The sequence below is a fragment of the Boleophthalmus pectinirostris genome, unplaced genomic scaffold (genome assembly GCF_026225935.1).
Source record: "Boleophthalmus pectinirostris isolate CB_2022bp ecotype Guang Dong unplaced genomic scaffold, ASM2622593v1 HiC_scaffold_18, whole genome shotgun sequence".
Lineage (NCBI taxonomy): Eukaryota > Metazoa > Chordata > Actinopteri > Gobiiformes > Gobiidae > Boleophthalmus > Boleophthalmus pectinirostris.
Window position 1 is genome coordinate 21,681,615 of NW_026571133.1, and position 14,826 is coordinate 21,696,440.

The 14,826-nt window shown below is 38.9% G+C and overlaps 2 protein-coding genes across 2 annotated transcripts in view; one reads left to right on the forward strand and one right to left on the reverse strand.

Moving 5' to 3' along the window:
* The window catches only part of grip1 (glutamate receptor interacting protein 1), a 49,524-nt gene that overhangs the window by 2,602 nt on the left and 32,096 nt on the right, over positions 1-14,826 (forward strand). The gene's annotated exons all lie outside the window — the stretch shown is intronic.
* Positions 876-11,335, reverse strand: cand1 (cullin-associated and neddylation-dissociated 1). The gene is made up of 26 exons (XM_020926330.2): positions 11,008-11,335; positions 9,710-9,785; positions 9,560-9,627; positions 9,292-9,446; positions 8,563-8,686; positions 8,375-8,462; positions 8,108-8,276; positions 7,918-8,023; positions 7,699-7,844; positions 7,450-7,601; positions 7,061-7,201; positions 6,807-6,948; positions 6,492-6,700; positions 6,110-6,278; positions 5,950-6,039; positions 5,706-5,859; positions 5,383-5,620; positions 5,118-5,306; positions 4,906-5,049; positions 4,682-4,817; positions 4,444-4,620; positions 4,272-4,367; positions 3,711-3,880; positions 3,477-3,641; positions 2,112-2,219; positions 876-2,018 (listed from the first exon to the last, which is right to left on the reverse strand). Exons 1-26 carry the CDS (start codon positions 11,073-11,075, stop codon positions 1,794-1,796), a joined length of 3,705 nt encoding a protein of 1,234 aa, XP_020781989.1. The 5' UTR covers positions 11,076-11,335; the 3' UTR covers positions 876-1,793.

Genomic DNA, 14,826 nt, shown 5'->3' on the forward strand with positions numbered 1-14,826 from the left:
TTGTTCCCCTGCATATATTCATAAACTCTCTAGTTATTTAAATACTTTCAATACTTATTTAAGAGCCCAAATGTTTTTTGTAGACTTTGCATACTCCTTACACATCTCTTTGAACAATATAATTACTAAAAGTAAAACATGGTGAGTTTTATTTAAACATTTATATAAATGTTTCAAAGGGGAACATTTTATTTTTGGGCAGTAGACATGCATATATATATTTATATATATATATATATATATATATATACATATATACACACACACACACATATATATATACATATATATATATGTATATATGTATAATACATACATACATAAATACATATATATATGCGCATATATATATATATATATATATATATATATATGCATGCATATATATATATATAAAAAAACTGAACATTTGGTCTCCAGTGAACAAAAATAAACATAATTCAATATGATTGTCCATTTTCTTTATAAGCTGATCAACACTGATACCAAAAATGTAATTTCATCTCAACAGCAAGGACCTCAGAATAAATTAGTCAACTTCAAACAGATCAATCAGCATGTCAATGTTCACCCAAGCCCAATGCTTGCTGTAACACAAACTCATCAAAAAAGCTGTTGCTAGGAGGCCGCATAAATGAGCCCCATTTGTTATATTTGTTCTTTTCCGCCTTATGAAAACATCCAATCAAAGACAAGTGTGGACCTCCCAACAAAGCATACAAGTTACCTTAATTTAATGTTATAAATCACATTTGATTTAGATTAAGGTAACCATCTGCAAGCTTGATACCTACCAAGTTGTCATATCCTGTTCAGAGTCTATCAGTAACTACTCAAGATAAACCCCAAACACACAGAAAAAATAAGTCATGATATGAAGGCAGGCAGAAATGGACTTTTATTTTTCTGGGGCAAAAAACAGTAATTTTTTTCTGACCAGACTAAACCAGATCTTTGTGTATTTTTCTAAAACATTACACCCAAATATACTCAGATAAGTCCACAAGGACAGAAACAAACACTGCCCAGAATGTTGCAAGTTCGTGTTCAATACAAAATTATGTGGCCTACTTTATAACTGTATTACTATGATAACAGCAACACAGTAGAAAAGATTGGTCTGGTCACATCTGGTCCATAAAGACCTGGTCTAATGACAGCTCTTTTCTTTTTTCCCAGTATTAAGGGACTGATGGAAGATCTATCAACTCAGGCATAATAAAGAAACTGATTGGTCCACAAACAGTAAAACTGCCACCAACGTTATCCCAAGCATCCTACTGGCTGCTTTTATCAACCACAGCAAACAGCAAACCCTCCTCCCATTGGTCACCAGTCACCACAGCCTCGGGCATTTAGGCCCCATTTTCTTGGTCAGTTTGGATAATTTAGCTCCGGTCGGTCACTAAGCAGCAGCCAATCACATCAGTTATAGTGGGGTACCTCTGAATGTTATGGAAAAAAAAAAGGAATAAAGTTAGCCATTTAGATGGCTTTGTAAAGAAAACTAAAAAAGTGGAAGTTTTCAAGCCTTAGAATGTGTTTTTTCTGGAATAATAATTTTGTTCTATCTTATTATAATAGTTAATCCATAAGAGAAGTAGTCTTCCTTTCATTCATAACAGTGGATTTCACTGAATGCATCATGGAACGATCACTAGGAGAGTGTGTCACTATAAGTATCTATGTGTGTCTGTGCGTGTCTGCATCCTGACATTATGGAAACGTGCTGCCGGTTTGAAGCTCCAGCAGCTTGATGGTGCTATCTTTGAATCATGGAAATGTCCATCTCTTTAGCTGGTGTCCATGGACTCCATATTGGCTGAGCTGGAGTCCCTCTGAATTGAGTCAAAGATGGCAGCCAGCTCTTGATTGGATGAGATCTGCGACTGGAACTCTGACATGAGGGGAGACTTTTCGGCCTCTGGGATTGTTAGCAGTGCAACTACAGCTCGCATGGCTGACCGCTTCAACTCGTCCTGCTTCTCAAATTCTTGCTTCACAGAGTTTGCCTTCACCTGGAGAAAAAAACAAACCATAAACTCTTAAGTAGTGGTAACAAAGTGGATGTAGATCATTAATAATAAATAATGTTGTTCTTTTATGGTCACCTTTGTGGTGCAGGTAGCCCTCAGAGGTTCAACTAGTCGGTCCAATCTCTGAAGAACAGCACTGGGGCAAAGAGAGGACAATCTGGCCAGCATAAGGAATGTCAGCATCTGGAAGACAAAACAGGCACAGCATGTAACTTTCTAGGAGGTGACAAGTCACCTACAAGATTCCGTAGAAATAGAAATTTAAAACTAAGTAATATTCTCTATGAGACTATAGCCAAAAGAGCCAAATTTCCTCAGATACAAGCTGAAGATATTGAGTACATAATTATTTTGAATGTATAAATGTCATGGTACAGTGAAAATATCAGCCTGCAAATTTCATTTACAAAATATAGCCAGTGTAATGAATCGGAGTGGCCTTGTGAAGAGGGGGGGGGGTAAAGGGGGAAAGCTTGAGTCAAACAAAACCACAAAAATACAAGAATCCCTCTAAAGAGTTTTGTAAACCTGTCAATAAGCTAACCTCTGAAGTCATTGTTCTACAGCAGCTCAGTCTCACTGCGCTCAGGTCACTTCTGTACAGTTTGCTGTATTCACATAATGCATGAAACCCATCACAGAAGAATTTCACCCAAGAAACTGTTAATGACTCTCAGTTGTGATAGAAGCCAATGTCAGGTTTGTCAAGTAGAAAAGCAAGCAAGAAACCATTAGCCAGGCTGGCTCCACCTAGTGCCTCCGCTCAATTTCATTTCTCTCCAGCGACTAGGTAAGGAATCGGAATACACTAGATGGTTTGCAAGAACCCCAAAAGTTGTAAACCGCACCACTGGCCAACCAGCGAAGAGCTGTGAAGCCTGTCTGGGTCCCTTTTTTATAATATTAAGCCCAAAAGCATGCACGCATTACCATTAGCGGCAGACACACGTGCGCACTGGTATCAACAGAAACACGTCTGATGTCTGTGCACTAAATGAGGTCTTAAATTTCACTCATAAAAGGGTGAAAAAATAGTTGTTTACTTTCTGTGACTTGGATTATAAAGAAGCACAAGAGGAGAAAAAGTGAGGAGTGAAGAGACATAAAGAGGCGCCGTGGCTCAGACTACTTTTTCTTAAAGAAGAACGTAAATCCTCAACAACACTACACACTTACTGCCATATGATTGCCTGTTGATAAAAATGTCCTTGCCTTAGAGATTAACCAAAGTAAAGATCGCGATCTATTGATCTTTCGTTTTTTAGCACAGCCCTACTTACAAGTGCTGCCTTTTTTATTACCGGGCTTTCTCCAAAGGGCCTCAGTCCCAACATGTTTTTTTCATTTAAAACCCCCATTCTCATTTCATGTAACACCTGTTGAACGTGGAGTAAATAGTAATGGATAAAGAGATAACCATCAAACCCATTGGGTTCATACCTTGATATCATAGTGATCCTTCAAGCCATCCTCTACATGGTTGAGGAAGGTGAAGATGTCTATCCGGTCCAGGCAGGAGTCCAACAGGGTGTACATGCACTCAAAGGCAGCCTTTCTCAGGTCTAAACCATCATCCACCGTGTGTTTAAATGGACCCATCTCCACCTACACAGAAACAACCTGTTGTGAAATCCTGAAAAAATAAAGTCAATATCATTCAAACATTTCACAGACCTCTCGTATTAGTTCCTTTCTGACTTTGGTCTCATTATACAGCTGTGGTAAAACTGAGTCCAGCAGCTCTCTGATTAGACTAGGTTTATTGTGCGCGGCCGAGTTAAAAGTGACAAGAGCAACACGTCGCACGTTCAAATCCGGATCCTCCAGCGTCTTTAGGAAATCACCTGTGAAAAAAAAAAAAAAAAAAACATTCATTCACTTGAAAACTTTTAGCAGTTTGGAAGAGTAAGTACCTTCTAAGACGGGAATTAATTTTCAATAATAATTTAGTAAAAATTTTACATTAGAAAAATGTTTCTCATCCATATTATTGTTATTGGGCACTGTCAGTGCTTAACATCAAAAGAACATTAACAAACATAGTAGTACACTAGTGCACACAGCCAAGCAGGTTAGTGCCATTGTGTCTTTGGGCAAGAAACGCAAGTACTGGAGGACTGAAATGACAATAAATATGGCTATATATACTCTTGTGTGTGTGTGTGTGTGTATTGAATCTACACATACAGGTTAGTGATCATTATCAATCAATATTCAATCATTATCTTGTGTTACCTATGCAGTTTTTCAGCAGTGGATCAATAGGTTGTGGCTGATCAGAGATGGTGAACTTTACTGCTGTTACCACTGAGCTCCTGGCATATGATGAACCTACAAAAGTGTGTAAAAGATTACTCTTCTATATCACTACTACCATAATTTGGGGGTATGGCTTTAGGTATTTTACCAGATAACAAATATCCTTTGAGGCGTGGGAGGAGGGTTTCAGGATCAATTAAGGTCAATTTGCCCAAACATTCTGCCACAACGTTCCTTGTTCCTTCCTCTTGACACTCGCAGTGTTTAAGCAAAAGAGACCAAACAGACTCCACATATGGCTTTAAACCAGACACTGATGCTGAACCTAGGGCAAAAACAAAATTATTCTCTAGTGCCACACTAAATGTGTTTACAGTCCATCTTACTGATTATCTCCTTCAGTGAATGAAGCAATAAATATTGTCTTTTGGAGGAAGAGATCTCGTGTAGTACAAAAGGCAAATACTCCGGAAGGTTGCCCACAGCAATGCTGCCCAATGCATAGGAAGCTGCAGACTTTACCTAATAGACCAAAACATTTGGACTGATGACAACCAAAAAGATGATGTGATTCACTTTAGTGGTAAAATTGCACCATCAAGGTGGTTACCTCTTCACTTGAAGATGAGAAAGCATCCAGAATTACAGTTTTGAGCTCTGGTTGACTGCTGAGGTCTACATGGTGTCCAACTTCACCCAATGACAAAAGAGCAAGCAATCTGATAGAATCAGTAGAGCGGCTATTTTTGACATCCTGAGACCACAGGAGACAATTAAAACATAGCCAGTTTTCCCTTCATTAATTAAATTAAAGGCTGTTACCTGAATGAATTGCCCAACCACAGCAGGTCCTTCTGTGGGGCAGGCCCGTGTCAGTGCAGCTACACATTTGGCAATAGAACAGTATGCCTGTTTATGGGGAAGAGCTGTGCTCTGGGAGTATACCGGACCAGTTAACATCCTTAGCAAGTCCATATAACCAAGACCAGGAGTGTCAGTGGACACGAGCGCCTATAAAGACACACAAAAATATACAGTTATGATAAAATAAGAAGGTGGACAGCTATGTTATGAAAAAGGATTTTACCTGATAAAAGTCCAGCATGGCTGCAAGGGCCCCACCTTGCAGTAGTGGAGATCTTACTAGGGTGATGAGCTGTTGCATTATGTTACCCCCACTCAATTGCCCCAGAGAGGATGGGTGTGTCACTGCTAGCGTGGACAGGAAGCTTAGAGCCATCTGGGATACATGCATGTCGCTCTCAGAGATCAGAGGAGGAAGCTCTGCCAACACGGCATCCACCATGACAGGAGTGACAGCCGAGCTGCACAATACATACAGAAATGTGGCACCATGAACACGGAGAAGAGACAGAAGCCACAAAAGAAGACTGACCAGAGTAGGTTTACCTGTAGTTTCTCAGCAGAATATCAAGTGCTGCAAGTGTGCAAAGCTTTAAGGCTCGCTGGTTTTTCCGTAAGAATGAAGCAAGAATAGGAACAGCATCTGGTAGAACTGGTCTTAAATCAATTTTCAAAGGTGATCCAGCAATCAGAGTTAGAGCTGAAAATTGTGAGATAAGTCAGTGAAAAAGAAATAAAAACTATAAAATCTAAATACATGGTAAACGGGTATCCCAAAAGAGTGGCACACCTTTAACAGTTGTGAGCCGAGTAATTTCATTCTTCAGACGTTCCAAGAAGATCAATAAAGTCCCAGGAAGTTCCGAAGGGAGACGATCACCTATGTTCCCAAGTTAAGAGTTAGTACTCGCCAACAATAGCACACAATTCTTCACAAATGACCTTCTTACCCAGATTACAGATGATCTGCCCCATACAAGAGATGGCTCGTTCTTTAACCTCTTGGTCAATGTCTGCAGCTTTTAGGCGTTTAATTGTACAAGTGAACAAGTCATTGATGTAAGGGGAAGGATCAAAGCTATCAGAGCCTTCTGAGTAGTTTTCTAAAGGTCGAATTACCTGTAAGAAAAAAAAAAACTCACCAAGTGTTCATAGTTTAAGAGTAAGGCTGCAAATAATAGAAATAAATGTGTCTTGATTAAAATAACCAATTTTTAAAACGTTAATCGTTATTTGGACTACTGTACAAAACAAAAATCTCAATGTACAGTAGAAATAACAATATAATAACAGAAATGTCTTTAAATAAAAAAAAAAAAGCAAGATACTCACCTTTACAAGCTGCTGAGTGACAAGGAGTGCTTCTGAGGTTATTTTATAAAAGGGATCTCCAACACAGGCAACAACTGGTGGGACCAGGGCAGGGACATGAGCATGGAAGGCATGGGCAGGATGCGTTACCATGATGACGTAGAGACAGGCCAGTGCATCAATTTTAAGATTGGAACTGCTGGACTTGTCATTCAAAGAAAATATTATGCCTGCAAAAATACATGTTTTACTTGGGTTATGTGTAAGAATATGCATCTACTAATTTATAACATTTAATAAAGTTGTACATAATGGGTATGGAACTTGTTTAATAACCTGGTATCAGTACTGGGATGTGTTGGGTCAGGGCTCCTGGCAAAACATTCACCAATTCTGTCAGCATGTTAAAACAACACTGACGGGTTTTGACGCTTTTCTCTTTCAGCTGTTTGTGAAGTGCTTTTACAATCATTGGAACCTGCAGAGAAGTGGGGTTTAAACATTTTAATTTCAGTCTTAAGTTTCACTCATGATTGAGTTTTTTAAAATTACTTAAGAACTTTTTGCAGAGGTTTGCAATTAGATAATACCTGACTTTGTAGCATCGTTAGAGGTGTCTCCCCCTGCTCCATGGCATCAGGATCTGCCAACCAGCTTTGAGCTGGCCTTGTCTGCTTAAGCAAGGAAAGGTAGGCATGGAAAACATCTGCTTTAACATTCTCCTCTCTTTCCTGGAGACAGAAATCAAAAGACTGAATAAAATACAACAGTACAGAATAATGACAACATGTTGCAACATTTACATTTATCCTTGATATGCTTGTGATGTGAAGTTATATGTCCCAAGGGTCATAGTATCTTGCTAGGTGTATTTAGTCACAATAGTGTAATTGGCACAAGTGTGATTTTTAATATGACACATTAGAAACAATCCCAATGATGGGCTTATTGAAGTATTGACATAAATACAATGGGTTACCTTGAAGCGACAGACGAGTGCAGGAGACACAGAGCGATAAAACTCTGGCAGCATCTCATGACGAGTGGAAACAACTGCATCTAAACACTTAGCCGCAGCTCGTCGCACTTTCCAGCTCATGTCATCATCATCACTGTACTCATCATCACTGCCTGTAGAAACAATTATTTTTAAACAGTGTTATTGTATTGAATAAAGTGGTTGAGTTTTGCATGATAGGAACACCTTCAATAATGTACATTTATATACCTTGATAATCTTCATCGTTTTGTTCTGCATCCATAGCATTGTCATCTTCATCCTCATCATCAAAATTGTAATTTGGATCATAGGTTAGGTAACGCAAGCAGATTGAGATAATGGTAGGAACATGGGGGTAAACTTCTTTAGGACACCTTTAGGACAACAAAAATAAACTTTTTTTCTCAAATATTCTAATATAAAAAGTGTGATTATTGGGTGTATTACCTTCTGACAAAAGATTCAAAAGCTTGTATGCAGTACTCTCTAAGCTCATCATCGTCAACATTACAAAACTTTACAACAAGTGGGATGATCTTCTCCAGATACTCCCCTGCATAAAAACAATTGTGTATGTTAAGAAGGCATGTTTCAACTTTTGAAATTATATCATCTCCTCTCACATTTTGTATATTACCAATTCTATGTCCAGCCTGTCTGCTGATTGCAGCTGTACACTGGATGTACGTCCTGGTGGTTGACATGTTGTCGTTCCTCCCAAGTTCAGTGAGAAGGTGTTCAATAAGGTCAATAAACACCAGATTTCCACAAGACATAACCAGGTGACCCAAAGCCATAATTGTTCTCTATTGTGTGCATAAACATTGCATTGAGTTGAATTATTGTAGAATATCTAATTGTTAGACTGTTCAAAACTTATTTGCTAAAAGCTCGCAAAACAAACCTTTCTGACAGCAAGTCTTGGAGAGGTTAGCTGGGGCAGCAGACAACTCAGGATAGAAGGATGAAAATTCACTAACAACCCCCCCTGTCTGAGAAAGAAAAACTAATATTTGGCAACTGCATACACAAAAGTTACAGAATGCAAATCAAACTCTTAAGGGTTAAATTATAGAAATTAAAAAAAGATACCTGCATAGCATATCAGCCATGATGTCGAGAGCTTCTAGCTGAACTGAGACGTCTTCTTGTTTGGCAATCGCACTTGTCAGACGGCCTGTTATTTTCTTACATACACTTGCTGCTAATGCAGAACCTTTAAAAACATGGGATATTGTTATATTAATGAAAATAATTATACCATTTAATGTGCTATTCAAAAAGCCTAACTGTCATGATTATATTCATCATTGAAACCAATAATTTAGTACCCAAAATATGTATACTGCGGTTGGGAACATAATTACTTCTGTTTTTGTCATGTAAATGGAGGCGAGCCTTCAGTTTTAATAAATCACTACAGTCACTTATGTATACATTCACAGTTTCTACATATTATTAAATATGATAAATGACTGTAGCACCAGATCCAGGAGCCAACAAGTCTATGTGTACAATGTGCAGAGGGGAGAATGAGGCACAGAAACTGTTTGAAAATAAATTATGTAACTTTGTATGACAATATAAACATTTGTATTGTCATACTCTACATTACAGTAATAATTACATTTCATATAATAGAGGTCCCCCTGTGGAGTGAATCTGCACTTAATCTGTGTGACCTGAGTGTGGTAGGGGACACTGTCCACTCTATTGATTTGAAAAATATTTTATTTACAGCTGTACAGTCTTCTAAGCCTGATGCATATTGGTTCTCTGATTATAAAATACAACAGGTTTTACTGTATTATAACTGCTTACCACTGGATGCAGGGGGCAACTCTCCTATCACAGTTTTAAGTCCGATGGATGAAATGTCTCTGAGTTGTTCTTTGTCAGAAAGCATATTTGTGCACAGAGTGTCCACAATGGTTTCCACTTGGTACTCTTTCACTTTACTGACCAGGGGCCCAAGGCTAGAAAACAAACATCAAACATAAACAACATAATAGAGATATAGACATATAGACATAAACCTGAATAACATATGTCACCACAAAATGTCTAGCATGTGGGTCTGCAATTTTACCATTTCACTGCAAGATTCTGAACCTCTCCATTCTTATCTTCAAGCAATTTGAGAATCATTCTGACTACCTATAAATAAGGAGACATAAGATGATAATATAAGACCCAGATAAAATACTGTTAGCGCACATTTGAATTATTTGACACTCACCTTCCTTTCGCTGTCATCATCCAGTTTGATTGAATCTTTTTGAAGTTCTGTCATCAGGTCATTTGTAGCCATGAACCTAAAAATGTTTAGTGTTTAAGCAGTTAATGTTACTTATTTATGATAAAATATTTAAAAGACAATCTTGGTCAACTAAAGACATGCCCACTGCATTGATTAGTCGACTAAAAGGGCGTGTGTCCACCAATAGCCATCAACTGATAAAAGAACTACAACCCTACCTGACAGATAGTTGATTATACCATAACAATATTGTATGAGGTTGATATAAATTAGTTAAGTTAACATAAGTTAAGTTTACAAATTAAAGACATTTGCAGCACAATTACACAACATTGGATAATTCTTGTATTATTCATTCAGTTCGTTCGTTCAGTCCTGGCCTGAGTTCTGGTCTGGTCCCGGTCTCAGTCCTGGTTTAGATCTGGTTTAGACCTGGTTCAGTCCGTAGGCGGCGCAAAAGTCCGGCATCGCAATTTAAATCAAGGAAACGGCCGTTATCCGTTTTTTCCTTTATTCATTTAAAAACGAAAACAAAAAAAAACAACGAATCGTTATCCGTTCTTTCATTTTGGTTTTGGAGATAATATTTATTTTTTCGTTTTTTTTAATTTTTGGTTTTATTTTGAAAAACGAATGAACGAATGACATACGGATTTTGGACAAATGCTCAAAAATGTAAAATCACACCTTCATTTATTTAGTTTTTTAACTAAATGCGAACAGAGGCAAGCTGGTGGTAACATGTCCATGTGTTTACATGTTTTACGTCCACTACACCTCGAAAATAAGAATAAATTACATGAACTGCGATTAGCCTTGTAAACACAGATGATGGGGTGCTTAAAGATATACAATACAGGGCATGTGTAACGAGTTCAGACACAAATACTGTAGCATGTAGCATGTCACTCACTCACTAGCTTGCGGCATGACACAAGTTGATTCTGGTTTTAGCTAGCCCATTAGCAGAAACTTGCTGCGCTTCTGAGACAATCTCGTATACAACCGAAAGTGCAAATGCGCGGCAATGTTTTACAAATGAAATTAATGCGAAGGAAAACATTAAAGCTGCTGTCAAGTACAGTGCATGCTGCTGTTGACGGTCAACAAACGTTGTCTGGCTAACGATGTGGCGGTGAGCAGACAGGTGGCAGGCTCGCTGTTAGCATGACAACCTAGGCCTGACAGGCGTCTAAGCTCGATTTGTGCAGAATTTATGAAACTTGAGAATCGTAGCTTATATGATTTAAGTCGTTATCATTGCTCTTTAATTTTACCTGAAATCCTTGTCGCTGGAGGTCATTTTCTCCAGTAAGTTGGAGATGTGGTAAGAGGCGCTCGCCATGTCGGTTACTTTTAGCTTTTAGCCTTCTGCTAGCACTGCGCTCTCAGAGTTTATTCCGCTGTTTATTGCGAGGAGCCTGTTTCTTCTGCTAGATGCTGATTTCTCTTGTCGTTGCAATCGGAGCAATGAAACAATTGCCTTTGCACCTTCTGGTGTCTCAGCCGCCTTCGGTTCGTTTAAAGCGACTGTCGCATGATCCCAGGGCGCGGAGTTTGGTGTGTTTGGTTTGAATGGAGCTCCCGATTCTCTGCAGAGGGGCGGGGTTAGGAGCTGGACTGCGGTGGGGTCGAAGGTCAGCAGGGAAAAATCGTTTTCATACAATGTCTTTTTGAGATTATTTAGTTAACAATATTTAAGTAGACACGGGGCTGATCAAAAGCACTGTCCGATTAAGAAGACAATATTCCCAATCTTTTTATCAATTCAAAATTCCCCAATAAATATCTAAACAACATATAAAAGCAATATATATATAAACAAATATAAACAAATAAATAAACAAATAAAAAATACGTTTACATTTTCACTCATGCACAGTCATTTAATGAGCTAATGATTTGCTATTGTAAGAGCACATACATGGTACATGTTTTTTTTTTTTTTTTTATGATCCCATGTTTTAATGTTGTCCCTTTTCAAATGTTTGGAAGATTTCTGTCAAAAAAAAGCAGTTAGTGTATTCACACACAAACACACATCACAGACTGTCAGTGGCTGCATTATGTGTCAAGAGAGAGCGCCTGAGGCTTTGAAAACATCCTACTCTACAGATATGTGACTCATCATCACACACATTCAGCAGCCTCAACAAACAGCAGTGGTGAATGCATTGCACTTCTTTCTGCATGCATGAAATTACTCCGTGCGCAAGGCTTTAGCTGTATGAGATTATTAATAGCCCACGCAATGGATAATGCACCCCATGTATCTGCAATACAGATTAAATTTTTCTCCCAATTAATTAATGAATACAGAAATCATAACATTCTTACTGACATTCTGAAATGGAGACACCTGGAGCTGTCTATTTTGAAAAGTCTGATTTCAGATATCAAATGCAAGCACAAAGAGCCATTTTAATTCAAACTGTTTAGTGCTTGAAAGCTTACTGATAAGACAAGACATTGAGAGGAAGAAATTTACAGTCTCACTCTAAAGCAGTCCTTCTCAATTATTTTCTGTCATGCCCCCCCCCCTACTGAAGTAGCAGTCACAAAGCGGGATGATTGTCGGCAATATTCGGCACGTTTTCGCTGAAAAAACTCAAGCGGCTTATCAGAGTGATTGGGGTGTAATGTATTTAAGTGACGCCTTAATTTATTGGGCTTCATGCTGTCGGCTGCCAACATTTTTAGACGCAGTAAGCAGCACACCGGTCTTTCCTCGTCTCCCACCGTAGTCACAGTGAAGCCAAGCGCTACATACGCTTCGTCATATTTCCTCGTCTTAGCTTTCGGGAGATTTTCGTTTGTCTCTTTATCTCCGTCTCTCTCCGCCTGTCTTCTCATCCCTGTTAAATATTTTTTCATGGTGTCACTTGAGGGTCTGCTACACTTCGTGTCTACACTTCATACTCAAACTCTGTGCTGTGTGCAAAGCGCGCATGCTCAGTGCAAACAAAACTCCTACACCACCGAGCGAATGCTCCCTGCGCACACTCTGCCAATGAGAGCGCCACTGCCCCCTAATGTAGTGGAAGTGCAATTGCACTTTATTCTAAAGGCCCGTTCAGACCAAAGCGTCAAAGCGTCCACTTTCTATGTAAAGTCTATGTGGACGCGCGACTAGAGCGTCCTGCGTTTTTGCGGCGCGTTTTCGGCGTCAGCGCGGCGCGAATCTGGCGTCAGCGCAGCGCGTCTTCAGCGTTTTGGCGTCAGCGGCCAAGACGCGCGTCCAAGGCGTCAGCGTCAAGAAGTTGAAAATGCTGAACTTTTCGCGTCAGACGCGCCGCGTCAACCAATCAGGGACGAGTATCCAGAGACGCAGCGACGTTATTATCAGGGAGAAAGACCCGAGAACCAGAACGAGAACCACAAACATGAACGGAGAATAAATATATACGCCACAATCACCGAGCCGATCGCGAGGACTACACCAGGACCGGACCAGGACCAAACCAGGACTAGACCGGGACTAAACAAGGACTAGACCGAGACTAAACAAGAACTAGACCGGGACTAGACCGTGATTAGACCAGGACTAGACCGGGACTAGACCGTGATTAGACCAGGACCAGACCGGTATTAGACCAGGACTAGACCGGGACTGATCCAGTGTCATTAGCGGAGTAGAAATATATATACGCCGAAGTCGTCGACCCGATCTCCTCCTTTGATGTTTTATGTCATAAAAACACTCTCTCAGTCTGGTCTGACATTGTTTCGGGAAAAGAGCGGGACCGGGCTCTTGTTTCCAGGGCAACGGACGCGCGTCAAGTATTTTTGTCCCGTTCGTCCACGGCGTCAAAGATGCGCGTCGGGGGCGTCTAAACTTAAATGCAAAGGCTCCAAATAGAGGCGTCAAGGCGTTTTTTGACGCTTTGGTGTGAACGGCCCTTAAGACAGTAAAAAAAAAAATCAAAATAAAAAAATAAAAAAGCATGCTCCCCGAGGTCAAACGCGCCCCCCTTGACGGAGCCTCGCGCCCCCCCAGGGGGCGCTCCACTATTTGAGAAGCACTGCTCTAAAGCAACATGATGTCATGGCTCTTATTGAACTAATTTCCATAAAAACTAGGGTTGCATGATTCAAGATAAGAATTCAGTGTGCTTTGTACTGCAAAAAATATATTATTGCAAATATTCAAATGTACTTTTTAAGTTTAGTTAATTACAAAAAATGTCTCCCGTTAATTTCCCATAAATAACGGAGATTCTGGTGGCCCCCTATAGTCTAAAATTCTCCTTAATCTAAAAAGAACATTGACTGGACATTGGAATAACAAAATCTTACTTTGCTGCTCTTTGTATTGTTATTTCAATAAAAAGTAACTACACTGTTCAAAAAGACATGTTTAATATTACATACAGGCAATAAGTGACATTCCAACTTCAGAAATTGTGTAAAAAAAATTATTAATACAGAAAGTATTTGTGCCACCATAGTCTGAACGAAGTTTTTGGGAAACACTGAAACCTAATAAGGAGAATGATCATTCTGTAAAATGGAGAATTTTGTGTAATATTTGCAATAAATTTATTTTTCTGAGATATCAATTTGCGTCAGCCAATAATGCGATATTGGTATTTTCGTGATATATTGTGCAGCCCTATTAAAAACCAATGTAGACTTGAATGTAGACCATTCTTCAACCAGTTTCTCTGGTTACATAGATCAAAGTTGAGTATTGATCTAGGTTAAGATTTGACAGTTATTATTCTAATTTCTTTTTAAGTAAGAATGAGGTGCATTTTTACCCAATGGAAATGTTTCTAGAAGAATCAAAATGGAAAAAAATCTTAAAACAGAAAATAAATCAGTCAGTCCAAATATAAATCCAAATATAAGACTACCTAAACTAAGATTAATACTTCAAGCCATTTTGGACAATCCTCAGTGGATTTTGTCTTCAGAGGTTAAATAAATCAATTCAATTTGAACTTCATTGTTTCGTATAGGCTATTACAAAATTTAATACATTAAAATAATATATCACTAGAAATCATATATTAATAAAATCATAGCATGGACACAAGCTGCCCATTAGACTTTAGTTTCTCTGTTTGTCTCCATATTGAGGTCAGCTGGTGCAT